Raw genomic sequence first — 18,430 nt, forward strand, 5'->3', positions numbered from 1 at the left:
TAAGGATTCCTATCGCTGCTGCTGTCGTACTCCTAATTCGTACTGATTACCAAGTTGCAAGGCAGGAGAGGGGAGCAAACTCCAAGTGGCAACACGCGAGATCTTGGCCATAGTGTCAGAACGCAGCATCAAGTAGTAACAGGTCTTTATTTTGAGGAGGGAAGAGAGCTGCAGATCCCAATTGGAAGGCACAATACCTGGAAGCACATTGGCCATTCTGTGAGACAGGATATGGAGACACGGCATAGAAGCAGGAAGGCAAACATCAAAACTATATAGCACTTGTGTTCCAGCGCGGAATGCTTTCAGCTGTGGGAAACCTCAAAACAAAACAATTAACCAATAACATTTACGCTCTTAATGCCGTCATCTCCAAGCTTCAGAATTCTCACTTTTCTAGTGCACGCAAGGCTATGTGGCTCTCTGCTGATCTTCAGAAGGATTCATTTCATCCAAACATCAATCACCAATTGTCAACAAGTGAATTTTGGTGAGTTTCGTTGGGTTCCACTGGTCCAAGAATCTGAGACAAGTTTCCTTTTTAGTCAAGGAAACCCCAGGAAGTTCAAAGAACTTATTCCTTGAAAACACTATTAGAATTTGGTAAGTGAATCTAGTCTCCAATAAATCCAACCTTTGATATTCCTTTTATTACCCAATATACTGACTACAGAGTTGCAGTCCATTTGGTAACAGCTTTCAGAGATTTCAGGATGTTTAATAACATGTATGTGAATATACGAGCAAATGAACTGTGAACGTATTGAGAAAAACAAGGACAATATTCAGAATTACTTGTGATGACATGCATGTATTTTTCATTTAAGTTGTTATGCCTATTTAGGATAAAGTTCTGGAGTTCAATTCTAATTTGCACGTGTTTGGTGGCAGGTGCTATTAACAACAGATAGACCACTAGGCAGAGAACTAGATTAGGAAAGGTGCAGCTCCCAAGCCCAAATGAGACACAGCCAACCTATCAATGCCTTACACTTTTCATTGCCCAGTTTTTGTCTTGCAAAATCGAACTAAATATTGCATAACCTTATTTCAAATTTGTTTGCTCGAGTACAATAGAACCGTAAGGTACAATCGTTGGAACAAAATCATGGCAACTCTGCAGTCAGTATATTAGACAAAAAAAAACAGAACATCAAACGCTAGCTGTGTTTGATAATCAATTTGCTTCCCAAATGTTTTTGTTTGTTAATGGAATAAATATGAGCTAAATCATGCGATGGCTTATTTATAGAACAGCTCTCAGTTGTAACAGTCACATCTGCAGTACATTTACGCTACCTACGTAATACTAATGGCATGACTCAATCTAATCCACAAAGTTATACAGTCATTTTAAAAAAATCACCAATTTGGAAAGGTAGCCAATGCCCCCAAGAAAGGTTTTATTTCATGCTGTTTCTGGGAGTCGTGTGAAATGTCAAGAAAGCATAGGGTGAAAATCCACTTCTTCCCAGGTCACTGGTACAGTATATCAGTGCTAAAAACTTTGAGGGCAGGAACTCTTGAGGACCCGCTATAACATTGATGTATCCTTCTAAGAATAATATTATGCTTCAGCTAACGCCCACTTCATACAGACTGTAGCTACGACATGTAAAAAAAGACAATGCTGGAAAATGCACAGGAAGTCAATGAGCATCAGAAAGAGAAATGGGTTAATGTTTTGGATGCGAGTCTTCAGTGGCACTCTCAGATTAATGTACATGATATAGCAGAGTGCGGTTTCCAGTAGGGGAGTGATAGATAATAATAATAATCCTTGCATTTGATATAGCGCCTTTCACGTCTTCTAGACATCTCAAAGCGCTTCACAGAATAGACTGTAAAGTGAATTGACTGTATATTTGTGGGTGAAACGCAGCAGTCAATTGTGCACAACAAACACAAACAGTTGTGGATTGAAGTGACCAATTTTTTTTTTTTCTTTCAGCTGCCCAATTGAGGGATTATTATCAGAAATGTGGAGTAAGGAAACTTGCCCAAGGTTTCACCCTGATGGGAATCGCACCCAGGTCTCTCGTTTGCAAAGCGAGTGCTTTAACCACTGAGCTACAGGACAATTGATGTGTATAAATCGTATAATCACCTAAGTCGTACAGCTGCCCAAGTCCTGTTGAATTTCCCGTTCAATTATAAGTTTTGTCTTTCTCATACTTTCATAAATCATATTAAATGTATGGTCCCAACCGATATGATTTATGTGAGGTTTACTGTATATCAAAGTGTTCTGGTGAACATTGTTACAGTAAAACAACCTGATTTTCATCTGAATGTTTGAGTTGAGCACCTGTCTTACAGTTGCATCTCTAGTAACCAAGGTATTAAGCAATTAAACAGTACAACTCACATGAATCTGATCTATATAAATCATATAATCATCTAAGTCGTACAGCTGCCCAACTGAATTTCCCATTCTTATTTCACCTTATTCGTACTTATGTAATTGTACTGTTACTCCGAATTTCCTCAGAATGATGGTTACATAAAAGGTGCTTTGTTTCTTATAAACAAGCAAGGTAAACTGTGGGAACGGGGAAAGGAGAATACATTTAAAGGGAGAATAAAATGATTGTGGCACTCTAATATCTCTACCTTTACAAGCCCCCCCCCACCACCACCACCAAATAGAAATAAATCCATTGTCAAATCATTCTCAGTCCCCTAGGATATCTTTGGTGCTCAGCATTTGCCTCAGCCAGCAAAGTTGAAGCATAATGCAAGCAAACAGGAAACATGCGAATGCTCACATTGCGACTTGCCAAGAAGCCTCCGTCTCCATTATTCCAAAGGGTCTTTCATAACCGTCAAGTACAATTCCATTTGGCTTCAAACAAGCAGACGTGGTAATCCCCATCCTTACATCTTCATATTCATTACTGAGTAAATATCTGCTCTTTTGAAGTTACTCCCAATTTCCTCAGTTACAGTTATATATATATATATATATATATATATCAAGGTGCTTTGTTTCTGATAAACAAGCAACATCCTTCTTGCCGATGAAGATATTCTTTGCCTCCCAAGTTTTCTTTTAAAAAAAACAAATGAACATGCTTCTCAAGTTTTTATTTTTCATTGGCCCTTACCCACAAAGTGCTGGCTGCCACCGCTAACACTGCAAAAAGTAGGAGAGAAGAGAAGATTAATCCCAGAAGTAGGTTATTCTTAAACTTATGATCTTAAGAGTTTCTATAGATTATAGGAAGAAGGACAGTGCTCCCCAGTCCTGTGGTCCTTGTGAAACAATGAGCTAAAGCAAAGTAAAGTACAGTACAGTGAAACCGACTGTATGTACCACAGGCACAGTAAGTGGAACTGATGAATAAGAATCCTTATTCCCTTGCGGCTGAACAACGCCCATTGGCAAGTCACAACACCAATCAATATTGCTGAAACAACCTCCTCCAGACATGAGAGAATACAAGTGCCTCTGGAATGTTTGCCTCATTAAATGATTTAGTTCAGAAGTCAGTGATTAAAGGCACCATCCAGGGAGCACTGAACTGCTCAGAGAGAAGGCTGCAGGTTTGTATCCTGGTGTGTGCTGATTAAGTTGGCAGCAGTAGGAGTATGCAATAAGCCTCAGTACCCCTGGACTAGAAAAAGAAGAAGGGGGTCAGGAGGGAAATCAGCCAGGGTTCAAACTCCCGATGGTGTTCCTTGTAACACCCACTTGGAAGCATTCCTGCGGGAACAAGGATAGTTGTGACTTCTCTTCCCCGCCTCCTCCCAGAATTAATTGCCAACCACCACTCCCAGTCTAGGCTCTCATATGAGCCACGGTACCAGACTACCAATGCCTTTAGCCTCCTATCCGAGAGAGGAGCCAGTCCCTGGGAAAAGTGAAAAAGGAGAAAGAATTTTGAAAATATTTAGAGGTTTCGATTTGGCTCATTTTCTTTCACGGCCCAATCCACAAGGGCTCGAGAGCCGGTGTCTCTGGATGTGAACAAAAAGTTTATTTAAAACCACCAGGATCATAAGATCAAACAGGTTTGTTACATCTTAGGCAACTGTTCTGTACAGAACAAGCTTTCTAAAGAATGCTGATCTATATATGTATACACATATATATATATATACACACCCACACAAACACAAAAAAGAGTTTATTTTTTCTGGAATGTTTCCAAGTCAAACTCTTCAGTTAATTCCTAACAAGTAGAGCAATGTAACTGCACAAGCTGACTGCACATCAACCCCATCAATACAACTAACTGCTTGACTGAAAGGGAAGTAAGACAAAAGAATATCACACAGAGATGCTGCATACAATTAATGGGGAGTGGGAGGGGGGGAGTGGGAGAGGGGGGGGCGGTACAGAGAAAAGAAAGTGGGGAAAGAAAAGAAGCCCCCAAAGCAGGAAATAAATGAGTCTTTCAATCTTCCCATGGTTACACAGGAAACCATTAAACAGCATGCGAGCGAATGTTACCGCTTGAGAATGCCAACAAAAAAAATTGAAAACTATTAATTCCAGGATATTTTTTCCAAACAAAAGTCTGTGTGCGATATCCTAGTAATAGCCCAGTCTACTTCTTTCACTGGAGCTGTTTCTATGGCAGCCCGACACACAATTTGCAAGTTAGGGGTTACTGGACAGCTTCGACAATGGGGAAATCTCAACCTCCGAAAAACACTTGTCGAACTCCCCCTCTCCCTCTGCTGTCCCAGCTGAGATCAGTTGGCTCAGCGCATAGTTCTTTTGGAATCTGTGCAGCCCAGTTTCACACTGAGCAGTGGTTTTATCTATAATTAAGCCGCGGGGAAGGGTGCTATTAAGTTGAAAAATTGTACTATACTCAAATACCAGCAAAACATTTCTCCAGTTTAACAGGACAGACAAGATAGCAGATATTCTGCTGCGTTTTGCCCCAAAAAATATACAGTCTATCCACTTCACAGCGTATTCTGTAAAGCCCCTTTGAGACGTCTCAACAACGTGATAAGGCACTATATCAAATCTGAGGATTATTATTATTACTAATCCATTGCAGCAGAAGTTAGTGGATTACTGTAGCTATTGCTGAGTTTGTTCAGACAGAAGTCTGACTAGTACACCAGATGGAGCTCTTGAGAGTTGTCAAGTGTTTGAAGAAACACAGATGTCGATCTGTACAACTTCATTGCAATTCCCTCACTCTTTCACCTTTTGTCATTTTTTTCCTTTTGTCTAAACCCAGACAGTTTCTGACCCAGTCAGATGAGAGACGTTCACTCTGCTCAAATCGAGCTCATTTCACTTACAGATGGTGAGAATCCTTTGCCTTTTATTCTGCAGCAAACAAAATGAGCACGTGTTGCTTCAAAATGAACCCCACGCTTCTAACAGCAAATTTCACATGATGATAACATCTTAAAGCACCTTACAGGGCTGGAGTGAAAACCCAGGCAAGATGGGGGAGTGCAGCAGTTAAAACTATCTCTTTTGCCCGCATCAAAATGGGAAGAAAACTTGCACTTCATCACATCAAAATGACTGAACAACAACTTAGTTTCATGTTGCGAGGATGTCCCATGGCACTAAAAGCCATTGTGTCAATGGTAGCACCCCAACAGCTCAACTTTGTTCCTCATCTTGAACTTCAAAACCCCTCCAGCAAAGAAATCTTAACTTTGCAATTTCCTCCAGCCTGTTTTTCCTGTCCCTGCACAATGCTCCTTTACCCACTATGATTCTCAGTAACTGAGACATAAAGCAGTACTCATCAGCATCAGGGTCTTTGTTGCCTCCTGCAGAAGCAAGCAATGTTTGGTAGTTTGGGAGAGAAACGGTCAACAGGGAAGAGTACTTTCTCAAGACAGCATTTTGATAAACTTCCAGCTTGTATTTTTTTTAAAAGCTTAGTTTTTCTTAAGCACAGGGTCAGGTTGCCTGTGCAATCAGGTTTTGTTTTCCTTTTTGGGTCTTGGTATGAAGACGATGTGCTGTTGTACAGTTTTTGCTGCCCAATACTCTGAAACACTTCTGATTTGTAGTTGATGCTCCACCACGCCTACCATCGAAGGAGAGCTGGGGGTTGGAATTTGTAAACCTAGAGTGAGTGCTACATACGATGCATTTGGTCTGATGACATCTGGATCTTTTAACTCGCAGATACTTTAGTTTGAAGTAAAATACCTGGTCAACAATTTTCCAGTGTAATAATAATAATCCTTGCATTTGATATAGCGCCTTATCATGTCATTGAGACGTCTCAAAGTGCTTCACAGAATACACTGTAAAGTGAATTGACTGTATATTTTGTGGGCAAAATATAGGCAGTTCTAACTTCTAAACTAAATGTTCTTTTCAAGAAACCAGCAAACCGTCACTTGGAGCAAGAGTGGTCAAGCTTATCAATGGTGCTTTGAGTGTTTTCAGGAAATGAAGCTCGGACTCAAATAGAAAATGGCCCTAGTTTGTTTTTAGGTGTACATGCTTACTGTGAACATTCATATATATATATACACTACTGATGCTTCAGTTTCAACAAGGTCAAACACAAAGGTCCTTTTTGTCTGACTGATATCTTTTTATCTCATCGTTCACTCCCGTTATGGAGTCCTGTAGCTCAGTGGTTAGAGCACTCGCTTTGCAAGTGAGAGACCTGAGTTCAATTCCAGGCAGAGGGCGAAACCTTGGGCAAGTTTCCTTACTCCACACTCCTAATAATAATCCCTCCAAAAAACAAAAACAATAATAAATTGGTCATTTTCAATCTACGACTGTTTGTGGGACATTGCTGTGCGCAATTGGCTGCCGCGTTCGCCCACACATATACAGTCAATTCACTTTACAGTGTGTTCTGTGAAGCGCTTTGGGACGTCCTCCCGACGTGAAAAGCGCTATATCAAATGCAAGGATTATTATTATGGAATCTTGTTGTTAAGTGTAATCGCACCCTGCTGCACTTGAAGATCAACTTCTTCCTCACAGTGTCCTTGTGTGTTGGCATTCTGAACTGTCCTCATATCAGTGCTTTCGTCCACAAAGTACACAGTCGATCCACTTTACAATACGTTCTGTGAAGCGTTTTGAAACGTCTCAACGATGTGCAATATCAAATGCGCAATATCAAATGCAAGGATTACTTTTATTATATTACCCCCAATGCAGATTAAAGTCTCAGCATCAGCTCCCAAGTTCAATTACTAAATGCACACAAAACCCTTCATATCTGGCAAGACCTCAATCTGCAGTTGGATCATGTACCCAAGCCATTTAAATACAGCTGCTGATGCAGATCAGAGGTTTTACCCACTTATGTTTGCCATTATATGGTCCCAAAAACCTAGAATCTCTTTTTTTTTAAAAAGGCCCCGCTTACAGATCTCTTATCAAAACTGTGGCAACCCTGGTTCATTCATATGTGAGTTAAAATCCTTAAAAGCAAATGCTATTTACATGTCTGGTTATTACATCCAATGATTTTTTTTTAAAAAATGGTTGATGCACCCAAGCTAAAACAGACAACAAAGTCAGTAATTTACCAGCTGTCGATACATCTGCCCTCTTTAGCCTCGCATTAATTTTTAGTACTAGGACAAAGAATGAAGTGTTAGTCATTCAGGTGGCAAAACAGTCGGCAAAATGGATCTTTGACCTCTCAATTGCCCTTTCACCATTCAACATTGATCGTAAGTGGTCAGCAATCACTGTGGCAAATAATGCTTCTTTCCCTGCACCATCCAAAAAGATACTTGCAATCCTTTTTTTGGTCCCAGTGGTGCTAATGCTCACCTGATCATCAAGCACTTTCATTGTAACTCATGGTGCAATACTAAGCTGTGCAGCGCCGCAGGACTCCATATATTTGATCCATGAAGTCTGAACTGTGGCAAAGTGATAAGCTTTGCTACAGTTTGTTTCTCTTCGTTTCTAGGAGCGGCAGATTTTTTTTTTAAAAAATGTGGAGGGGGCGGAATTCCTGCTCCCCTAATCACATCCCAGGAACTACTGCTGGAGAGTGTCAGAATCAGACGCAACTACAATATCCCCCAGGGAGGAAAAGCCTGGTAACATTCACTGCCTGGGCTCATGGAAAAATTATAAAGAAATAACGATTAACATCTTCCCCATTCTTGCGGAAATCCCTGCCTGAACAGCAAGTGTGGGCGGCATTAACTGTGGAGCATAGTTTCGCTGGAATTATGATTCTGTCCGAATGATTAGACTCATGTGGTTACAATCACTACACAATTCGCCTCAACGGTCATGTCTTCTTGGGGTTCATTCCGGTTTCTCATGTTGTTGGGTCCTCCATTTACTCCTCGTAGCTTGTTATCTGAATCGGGTCAGCACTCTCTGTTCCTTAAACCAGCTGTAAAAAGGTCAATGAACTCAAATTCTATTGTGAGGGTGTGCAACCCATTAGCCAAGAGAGAAAATGCTCAGTCATCATAAAGTGGGATGGGAATCAGCAACACAAATCAGATGCAATAAAAAAAATCTTTACAAAACCACTTCAGAAGCTTTCCGAGTTGAGAGCATAGCCCAATAGCTCCCCAGTGCACTGTAGAGTCGTTCAGCAGATATCTCAGACCTACAACATGTCAGGCAGTCCAGAGACTCTCTGTCCCTCCTTATGTCCTCCCTCGAGCCTTTGCTCCGATTTGCGAACTGAACGGTCTCAATTCCAAATACGAGAACGTCTGAAGGAAAAATCAATGACCTCCATTACACCCTCTATTCACCGGGTAAACCCTGGGAGATGAGGTTAATCTGCAGGAAAAGTCCAAGAAAATGGGAGAACTTCTGCAAATTTGGACAAGTTCAAAGTTCACAGTGCCAAATAAAGGATAACATTAGCATGGGAGGGGGGGGGGGGGGGGGGAGAGAAAGCATGGCACATCATCAAAACATTCATCATTATTTCCACACCATTGGCCCTTTTCCAATATTTACTCCAAATACAAGCAAGTAGGTGTCTTTTCCAGTACAACGCAGTACAGCAGAGTCATCCGACTTAATAAATGACCTAAGGCTGTTGGAATGAAATAGGAAGATTGCATAAACAACACATGCATCGTCATTTTATCCATTACACAAACCACTTGGAACAGTGATTTAATGCACTAGAGCATACTTGTTTCAGTGGGTTTCCGTTGCATTTCAGCTTATAACAATCAGTGGGAAAAGTCCAGCGTCTGATTGCAACAATGTCATACAGATTGTGATCCTATTGAAAACCTCCAGTTCTGGTGTATGTGCGCTCCCATTCCGATTTAAACGGTCTTCCAAAGGAAACTTGACATCAGCCTACAGCTTGCACCGTATTTGGTGCAATTGTGTAATTAGGACCACCTACTTCCTGCTGCTTCAGTTGGATCAACATCCTGTGATCCATTATGTAACTTATTCCCACCCCACCCTTTCCTTCACCAAATCAGCACAGCAGTAATTTCTCAGTGACCTGCTGTACTACACCAAGCACATTTCTGCCATTTCCTCCTCTTCCCCCGCCACACTTCCCAGTTCTTCCACACCCACAGCATTCGCGACACTAAATCTAAATACTTCCATCTGGCTACCTTTTTATAATAATCATCCTTGCATTTTGATATGGTGCCTTATCACATCGTCGAGTGTTTCGCAGAATATACTGTAAAGGGAATTGACTGCGTATTTTGTGGCCGAATCGAAAAAAATATTTTGTGTCTATAAATTAGTCTATAAAATTGCATTATATTCTGCGAAGTGCTTTGAGACATCTCAAAGGCGTGATAAGGCGCTATATCAAATGCAAGCATTATTATTATTATTATTATAATCTGTGTACTCTGCAGTCTGTTTGCTCACAAAATGCAATGTATCTAAAACTGTCAAAAGACACCATCAAGAAACAATAAAAGAATTTTTCGCTGACTGCTTGAATGTCAGTTTGACTTGAAAGGCTTTTGTAACTGTGCCAAGTACTGCTCCAGTCTCGTTTGTAGAAACTTCATGATACATTTCTGTATTTATTGACAAATGTGGTCCTTTCTATGTCTCTGAGTTAAATGTATAAAGGAAAGCTTAATTTTGTATTAACCCAATTACCAAATAGAAAGACATCAATACAACATCCCTAATGACGAGTTAGTTTAAATTTTGAGCAATGGATGGTCTACAGCAGTGGTTCCCAAACTCTTGGGGCTCAAGAAATGACAGCATCCTGACTGAGGAACGTCACTCAATAAATCCATAGAAAGTCAACTGTGCTGCGGAGGAATCCTTGAGAATGCTACAACAGGCTATCCTGAAATATAGTTCCTAGTTGTAACTTGTCAACTATTTGGGGTTATTTACATTAATGACCCAGGCAATGAAACGTTTGCATAACTGCTTTTCAGCCTGTCATCCAATATTGGGAAATTTAGTTGGTGACCTCAGGTACATGACAGACATCTGGAAAATCAAAATGCCTTCTACGACAAGTTGTTGCTCTGTTTGATCTTGCACTTTTGCTGAGTTAGTGAACTTCATGCTATGGTGATATGCACATGTTTCTCATCCGCTTGTGGGCTTCCATACCCCAGCTGTTTGTCCGCCTCACTGCTTTTCATTCCAGTCTTTGCCTTTGCACTTTTCTGGTGTGTCATCCAGTTCCACGACCCTCCCCTCCCCCTCCCCCTCCTTAAACCATCTTGCGGCACCATAGGGGTCTGCAGAGCCCAGTCTGGGAACCCATGGTCTATGGCTTGGAGGATTAAAAAACCACAACACAATTACAACTGAAATGGTATCATTAAGAAATTAAGGTAGTGACTTTATCTACATGGATAAATATTTTCAATATAAATCTATCCCCATCTATGCCCACATTTCCAAAGACGCCTGGGATTTGGGTTGGATAGAGGCAGAGACTGGTTTAACTAGCGGGAGCGTGCAATAATTGATGAACATTTTCTAAAAGGTGCTTTGCAGTTGACGCTAAATCATCAGGATGTGGTTGAGTTATGTCTCCACAAAAAACACCAAATGTTTGATAACTCATCCATGGTAGCGTGTCAGCAAGCCAATCCTGTTCTTATCAGACATCTAAACGCATGCACTTTCTAATAGGTGTCATTGGACTAAAATCAGGAGCCAAAATCCATTACATAATTATTCTTTGCCGAAGGTGGACTAAGACCAATTGTAACGCTCAACAGCTCTTTGGCTTAGATCAGCCAACTCAATAGAAACCAACGATGTTGGTCTGCAATGCTTTAGTGCTGCATTACGTTTTGAAACCAAGAGGACATGTAGAGTAGCTAACCAGCATTTTATACTGAGAATGTAAAGTTACATGTTCTAAGAACATCCCTAGATCAATGCAAGCATTCTAGTTGGTATAACCAGAGGCAATTTACTTTACAATACATTCTGCGAGGCACTTTGAGACGTCTCGAAGACGTGATAAGACGCTATATCAAATGCAAGCATTATTGTTATTCTAAGATGCTAGCTCATTGCAACAACGTACAATGCTACAAGATGGGGCCACATGGATTTCTGCTCCTAATTCTCTGTGTCTCAAATTCAATCTCCGTGCCCGTTTCCTATAGTTACGGTCACTGTGGAAAAGTACCAAACAGATGTTAGATATTTTCCCACAGGGAACATCATGAAAGGAGGGAGGGGGAGGAAGGGAAAAATTCCAAATGGCTACTCTTAAGGACTGTTGCACGGTAGCAGATGTCTGACAGCAGGTCATTGTAATTGCATTAAGTGCATGCCCAGGATAACCAGGGCAAAAACAATTTCATCCTTCAGAAAAGCCCACAAATAAATCTTTTTTTTAAAAAAAATCAGTGACCCTAACAACCTCTCTGTGAATTACGACAAACATAAGGAAAAACAGAAATCCCAGAGTGCTGATCCCTGTGGGGGCTTCATTATTCATCCCTGGCTCGAATAGGTTTCCATAGCCACCCTCCGCTTCCCTCTCACACACAGAAATGAGAGCACTCGGCTTCCCAATGACAAGTGGGATTACAATTTTCAACTGCTTATCTTTCTCGCCAATTCTTCTCTTCAATGTTGAAGTCATTCTGAATTGTAGTTGTGTAACATAGGATCTACTCCCACTCAGAATAAGTGCTTAAAACATTTTTACAACATCTTATAAATGGCCTTGAACAGCTTGTTCAACAACTTGGATGCAAGTCTGGCCATTCTACTTTTCATTTGGTAACCACATCATTTACAACTCTTTGTAACAGTGGATCCCAAAATTCACCTTCAATTAAATGGTTTCTCGTACTTAGCTATATTTCCCGTACAATCCATTCTCTTCAAATTTGGTAAACTGAATTTGCTATTATTTTTACCGTTAACCAGTTGCAATTTTGTTTTGGTCAGCCATCACCATGTTTAGGACTCTCTAAACCACTGAGAGTTCCACATCCTGATAACTTATGTTTGTTTGTGTGGTATGACCTTCCATTGACCGTCAGATCCTACTAGACTAGGAACCTTAGCCCTCCTCCCTACTCAATGATAACCTAACAGAACACTCTCAGAACTGCTATAAGAACCTTGTACATGCTTTGGTTTTAATCAGATTATGCACTGCAGAGATTAGAGGTGCCAAGGGACTGAAATGCAGTCACAAAACAGCAAAACATTCTTCTAATTCCTTAACATAGGAGTGTCATCAGAGAGGAAATTAAATCCCTAAAGGACACGAAGGGAGTTGAAACTGAAGATTGTGCAGATAGTGAAACATGCTACAGTAACTACTTCTTGGGAGGGCTTACATTTTAAAGCCAGGATTTTGAGTTCACAGCCTAGGGTGACACTCCAAAGCACTACTTATTGTTGGAGGTGCTGTAGAAGATCAGTCTTATTGCTCTCCTCTGCACTGCCTCTGAAGCCAGAGTAGCTTCTATATGTCATCCAAACAGATCCTGAGATCTTGAAATGTTTTTCGACCAACACAAGACTAACTTATTTTTAATGCTCCTAACACGTGTGTTCAAGCGCTCTGGGATGCTACCCTGCGTGGAGGGCGCTATATAAGTGCAAGTTGTTGTTGTTGTGTTCACATTGAATCACCTCCATGATGAGATTCTACTGCAGGACTATAATCAGATACAAGGATTATTATTATTTGTATTCTATCTCCAAGCTTTTTCCTTGTTAATGATTTGCGTTTCGAGCCTCCAGATTGCCCCTCCCGCTCAAATTCATATCGAGCCCAATCATTTCTCAATCTAAGAAATCTCTCAAAAACACACTCATTCCCTTGCAGTTAGATTGCCAAAACAGTACACACATTCACTTTGTGCAGACAGACACGATCAAAATAAATGTATTCCTTTCAAGTGTTTTCTTAAGCTTTAGATGCCTGCCAAGTCTACAAAACTAAAATACCATAGATTCTTTCACTGAGGGAACCGATTTAACCTCAGGACCAACACTAGTTACATTATTCAACTCAATTCCTCTGGAATAGCAAACCAAAAGCCTGATTTTGTTTTAAGAATTTCAAGGTTACTAAAATGCTCAGTGATCCCAGCTGCTGTATTGCATTACAACTGGGTTCTACTGTACATCTATATACAAATAGGTTGATAGACCAATTTATTATTTCCAAGCTGTCTGCCTTTGAACTTCCCATAAGCAGTTGGTATGGAATCATAAGAACACAGAAGGGGTCCCAGCGCTCCTCCCCTCCTGATCCTAACTTATTTTTAATGCTCCTCAAGCATGTGTTTATATAATAAACATTTCATGTATCACCTCCATGAAGAGATTCCACTGCAGGACTATAATCAAGACTATATCCCAATCCACTGCTTGAGTCCAAATCCCTGACTGTGCAACAGCTGGGGACGTCCTCTCGACTTGAAAGGCGCTATACAAATGTAACTTGGTGGTGTTGTTCTGACTAAGAAGGTCTTTCAACGCATTTAATCTCATCCTAACACTGCAGCATCAAGACGTTTCTTAAAATAGAGCCCAGTACCTGGCCTCAACCACCCTTCCTAGTGACCCCTTATAGTCATAAGGCTGCACGCACTTGGCTGCCGCGTTTCGCCCACAAAATTATACAGTCAATTCACTTTACAGTATATTCCGTGAAGCATTATGAGACGTCTCAGGTATGATAAGGCGCTACATCAAATGCAAGGATTGTTATTATTAATCAGAAGCAACTATACAAATCGACATCATCATATAAACACAAGCAGTGCTCCCACCTTTACTAGGATTACTGTAATGTATCAGTTGTTTTACTCCAATACAGGATTCTTCCCCCTCTCCTCCTCATCTTGTAGACGCAGGTATATTCTGGGGTATAGTTCTGTGGCTCGGTCGGTAGCACTCCCACTTTGAGTCCGAAGTTTATGGGTTCAAGCCCCATTTCAAAACTTCAACTTAGTCAGTCTTTGTATACCCAGGGAAGAACTGCATGTCGAAAGCAAGGACATGATTTGCTCCTGTGCATTTGAAGGCGATCGCAGAAGCCAATTTGAGCACAAACGACCATAAAATGTGTGACCAATTCTATTTTTGGGATGGTTGGTCAGGACATCACTTCTTCCATGCTCCCTCTGATCCTGGTCTAACTGCCTTTAAATGTTTTTCACACACTGAGCATCACAGTTCAGGTAGCCTCCCTTGCAATGTGAAGCTAATTTGTTTCTTGCTGCAAGAATGGTTTCAGGACTGTAGAGGAAATGAGGAAAGCTTCATCTCCCAAGAATGTTCTCTGTGACGCCAACAGCAAAATCCAGGGTACATTTTACAGCCATACGCAAAGTTGGAAATAAGAGCAACGGTTAACATGTGCAAAGAATCGTTTTTAATAGCAGGAAGCAAAAAGCCTATGATGAAAGCAAACAGAGTAAACCGATCTGAGGGGCGAAAAAAATGTAGATATGAATAAAAATGGTAATGAGTTATTTTTGTTTGCACTGACATGTAATGTATACAGCAAATTAGTAGGAAAACAAAGTTGAGATACAGGAGAAATAAGGCGAGACAGAGTAAAATTCTGAACAGGATATGAAAGCACTGCACCTGGCAGTCAACACCTTCCAGTGACTGGCATCTTCTTTCCTCTCTCTCTCTCTCTCTCTCTCGCTATTTCATCTTTCTAATCTTTTTTTTAAATCTTGTGGAGTCCAGTAGCTCAGTGGTTAAAGCAATCGCTTCACAAGTGAAAGGACCTGGGTTAGATTTACAGCAGGGCGAAACTTTGGGTAAGTTTCCTTACTCCACACGCCTCTGTTTACCTAGCAGTAAGTAGGAACCCGGTTGTTAATCGATTGGTGAATTACTCTTCCGGGGGTAATAATCCCCTTTAAAAAATTGAGTCACTTAATCCACAACTGGGATACTGCTGTGCGCAATTGTCTGTCGTGGTTCACCCTCAAAACAGTCAATTCACTGTACAGTATATTCTGTGGAGCGCTTTGGGATGTCTAGAAGATGTGAAAAGGTGCTATATCAAATGCAAGGATTATTACTATTAATAATAATACATGCATTTCATATAGCGCCTTAGCATGTCATTGAGATGTCTCAAAGCGCTTCACAGACTATATTGTAAAGTGTATTGAGTGGGAATTTTGTGGGCGAAATGCGGCAGCCAATTGCAGTGTCCACAAACAGTCGTGGATTTTCCCAATTGAGAAATTGGGGGAAGGGGGGGGGGGGGTTAAAATGGTGTAAGTGGCATGATAGATGCAGTTTCTTAGCTAAACACATTTTGGACAGATTGTGGAGATCATTTTTAAAATAAATGATAGGATGTAAAAAAGTCCGTATGTGAGGTCGGCATCTGCTCTGGGATTGAAGAGCTGAGTGTTGTTGCAACATGTGGCAGGAGAGCATTTGATCTCGCCTGGGAGGAAAGAGTGGCCAAGTAAAAGCCCTCCGTGCCCAGTATAATACTGGGAAGTCCACATCAAGCATGCACGGTGCATAACAGAGGATCGGGATCCTTGGAGTAGGATGCAGCTGGAAAGAAACTATGTGGAAAGCCAAAGGAGATGCAACTGAGTACTGAAAGGCCATCAACGTAGACATTTGCGGAAGCAAATGATGTGAGCACACAGCAGTGAGTTGTTGAGAAACCCAACTTTTTGGTTTCCACAGGAAAACAGGGTAATGCCAACCAAATGATCTGTGATCGTCGGAACAAGAAATCAGATTATCCACACAGCATGAGACGAGATTTTTAACATTTCAAAGACTTCCTTGAAAACCGTTACTTTGTTTCATTGAATACAACGAACGGTTCAAATGTCACAAAAATACATCATTCCAGAGGTCAACAACATGAACCCAGATATTGCTTGCAACTTGCCCTTCAACAGAAAGCGAGCAGTCAGCAAATAAAAAAAAATCACTCAAAGCAAAAATCTATCCTGTATCATTAACAGCGTTGACAGATTCCAAGAGTCAATGTGCGGAACAGGATACAGCTTACGTTCGAAGTTAGTTGGTTCAAGCTCATACACTGCAGCTTCCAAAATATTTTAACAGACATTTTCTTTTTCCCACTGGGCCTCCGGAACCTTGGTGTCTTGTTTGACCCTCAACTACCCTTTCTACCCCACATCCGTGCCATGACCCGCTCTTTCCCCCACCTCTCATTTTGTCTCACACCGCAGGCTGACGAAACCCTCATACATCCAGGATTGATTATGCAAACTCCCTGCTTGTCGGCCTCACCAACTCCTCATCCAGAACTCTGCAGCCCTCTCCCGCACCAGGCTCCATGGCCCTATCATCACCATCCTTGCCCAACTCCATTGGCTTCACGTCACACAGAAGATACAGTTGAAGATCCTAGTCCCCACCTTCAAAGCCTTCCTCCCCCCTACCTCTACAACCTCCTAACCCCAAACCAACCTTCCCGCTCCCTCCGCTCAGCGGGCTCCGGCCTGCTTCACGTCCCCCTCCTCGCCCGCCCCACCATTTGGCGGCCGGTCCTTCAACCACTCTGCCCCCTTCCTCTGGAACTCCATCCCGCAGTTTCTCGGCTCACCCCTCCCTCGCCTCCTTCAAGACCCATCTCAAGACCCTCCTCTTAGACCGTGCCTTGGATCACCCTCTATCCCCACCTGCCCTCCCCAATCCCGACCCCCAGCTCGGGTCCAAAACACTGATTGCCCAGCAACTTAGGATACCCTCCCGACGTGAAATGTAATTTTGTTGTTGTTGTTGTTGTTGGCTAAGTGTGTAAGGTGCCACATAGACCAAGAATGTCACAGGTCAGAGTCTTGGTCTGACTTGGGTTAGCTGATCTGGTCAGGAGCAGAGCAAGGGCTCCACAGCTGGCCTCAGTGGCCTTGGGCAAGGGAAAGGAGGAGAAAATTCAGACAGAAAATGTGCTGCTCCTGATCACTACACATTAATAATATTAATAATAATCCGTGCATTTGATATAGCGCTTTCAGGTCTTCTAGACGTCTCTTTACAAGTTTAAGTGAATGTGTAGAAATCAAGAGAATATAGGATCGGATTCAGCTGCAACGCCGTTTGCGGTTGAATAGCTTGCCGATGCGACTGAAGATCCCAGATGAGGAATTACTTGCATCTCGAGCGAGGGAATAGCTGTAGGGCTGCCGAGCTCTACGGTCCCCGTGGAATTGGAGGAATACTTTCGTGGGGTGGGGGGGGGGGGGGGGGGGGAGGGAAGAGAAAAAAAGCTTGGGGGCACCAATAGAAAAATCACTCAATGCAAAAAATCTTTTGCAGATAAAAGAAAAGTATGTCAAACTATTTATTAGGATTACTGAGCAGACGACTATGGAATCTCTGTCGATTACGCTGTGTATGTGAAGCAGAAAAGCCACTCATTCCTGTTGAGGGCGTTTTGGTTTCAATTAGAGTTCAGTTTCAATCCACGAAACTAACAATTGCCACAAATAACAATAATAACAACAACAGGAATAAGAGTTCGAAACTGCGAACCGAACCTTTTAGGTACCATCGTCTCCAAAACTTTACAACTATAACATCTTAATCTTTTAAAAGTAAATCGTGTTTGTGAAACGAAAACACTAAACTAAGGGCTTTGGAAAAGGGGGGAGTGAGAGAGAGAGGGGGGGGGGGGGAGGGGGAGAGGGGAAGAGTGGGGGGGAGAGGGAAAGAGAGGGTGGGGGGGGAGGGGGGGATAGGGGGAGAGAGGGAAAGAGGGGAGAGAGTGGGGGGGAAAGAGAAAGAGAGGGGGAGAGAGTGGGGGGGGAGAGGGAAAGAGAGGGAGAGGGGGAGAGAGGGGAGGGAGAGGGGGAAGAGGGGGGGGAGAGGGAGGGAGAGAGGGGGGGGAGGGAGAGGGGGAGAGGGGGAGAGAGGGGGGGGAGGGGAGAGAGGGGGAGAGGAGGGGGAGAAAAGAGAGGAGAGGGGAGGGGGGGAGAGGGAAAGAGAGGGGAGGAGAGGGGGGGGGAGAGGGGGAGGTGGAGAGGGGAGAGGGAGAGGGGGGGAGAAGAGGGGAGGAAGGGGAGA

At 42.2% G+C, this 18,430-nt stretch overlaps 1 protein-coding gene across 4 annotated transcripts in view; it reads right to left on the bottom strand.

The window, feature by feature from the left end:
* cyth3a (cytohesin 3a) overlaps positions 1-18,430 on the bottom strand; it is a 52,834-nt gene that overhangs the window by 18,153 nt on the left and 16,251 nt on the right. Inside the window, exon 1 of one of the 4 annotated variants that reach the window (XM_007893577.2) lies at positions 198-246. The exons of 1 other annotated variant lie outside the window; for it this stretch is intronic. In XM_007893577.2, the coding sequence (XP_007891768.1) occupies positions 198-246 (49 nt within the window). Of the gene's footprint in view, positions 1-197; positions 247-2,768; positions 2,859-7,744; positions 7,763-18,430 lie in introns of those variants that run through there. 2 more of the 4 variants (XM_007893580.2, XM_007893579.2) reach the window with 2 other exon arrangements.

Source organism: Callorhinchus milii, unplaced genomic scaffold (genome assembly GCF_018977255.1).
Source record: "Callorhinchus milii isolate IMCB2004 unplaced genomic scaffold, IMCB_Cmil_1.0 Scaffold16, whole genome shotgun sequence".
In the NCBI taxonomy this organism is placed as follows: domain Eukaryota; kingdom Metazoa; phylum Chordata; class Chondrichthyes; order Chimaeriformes; family Callorhinchidae; genus Callorhinchus; species Callorhinchus milii.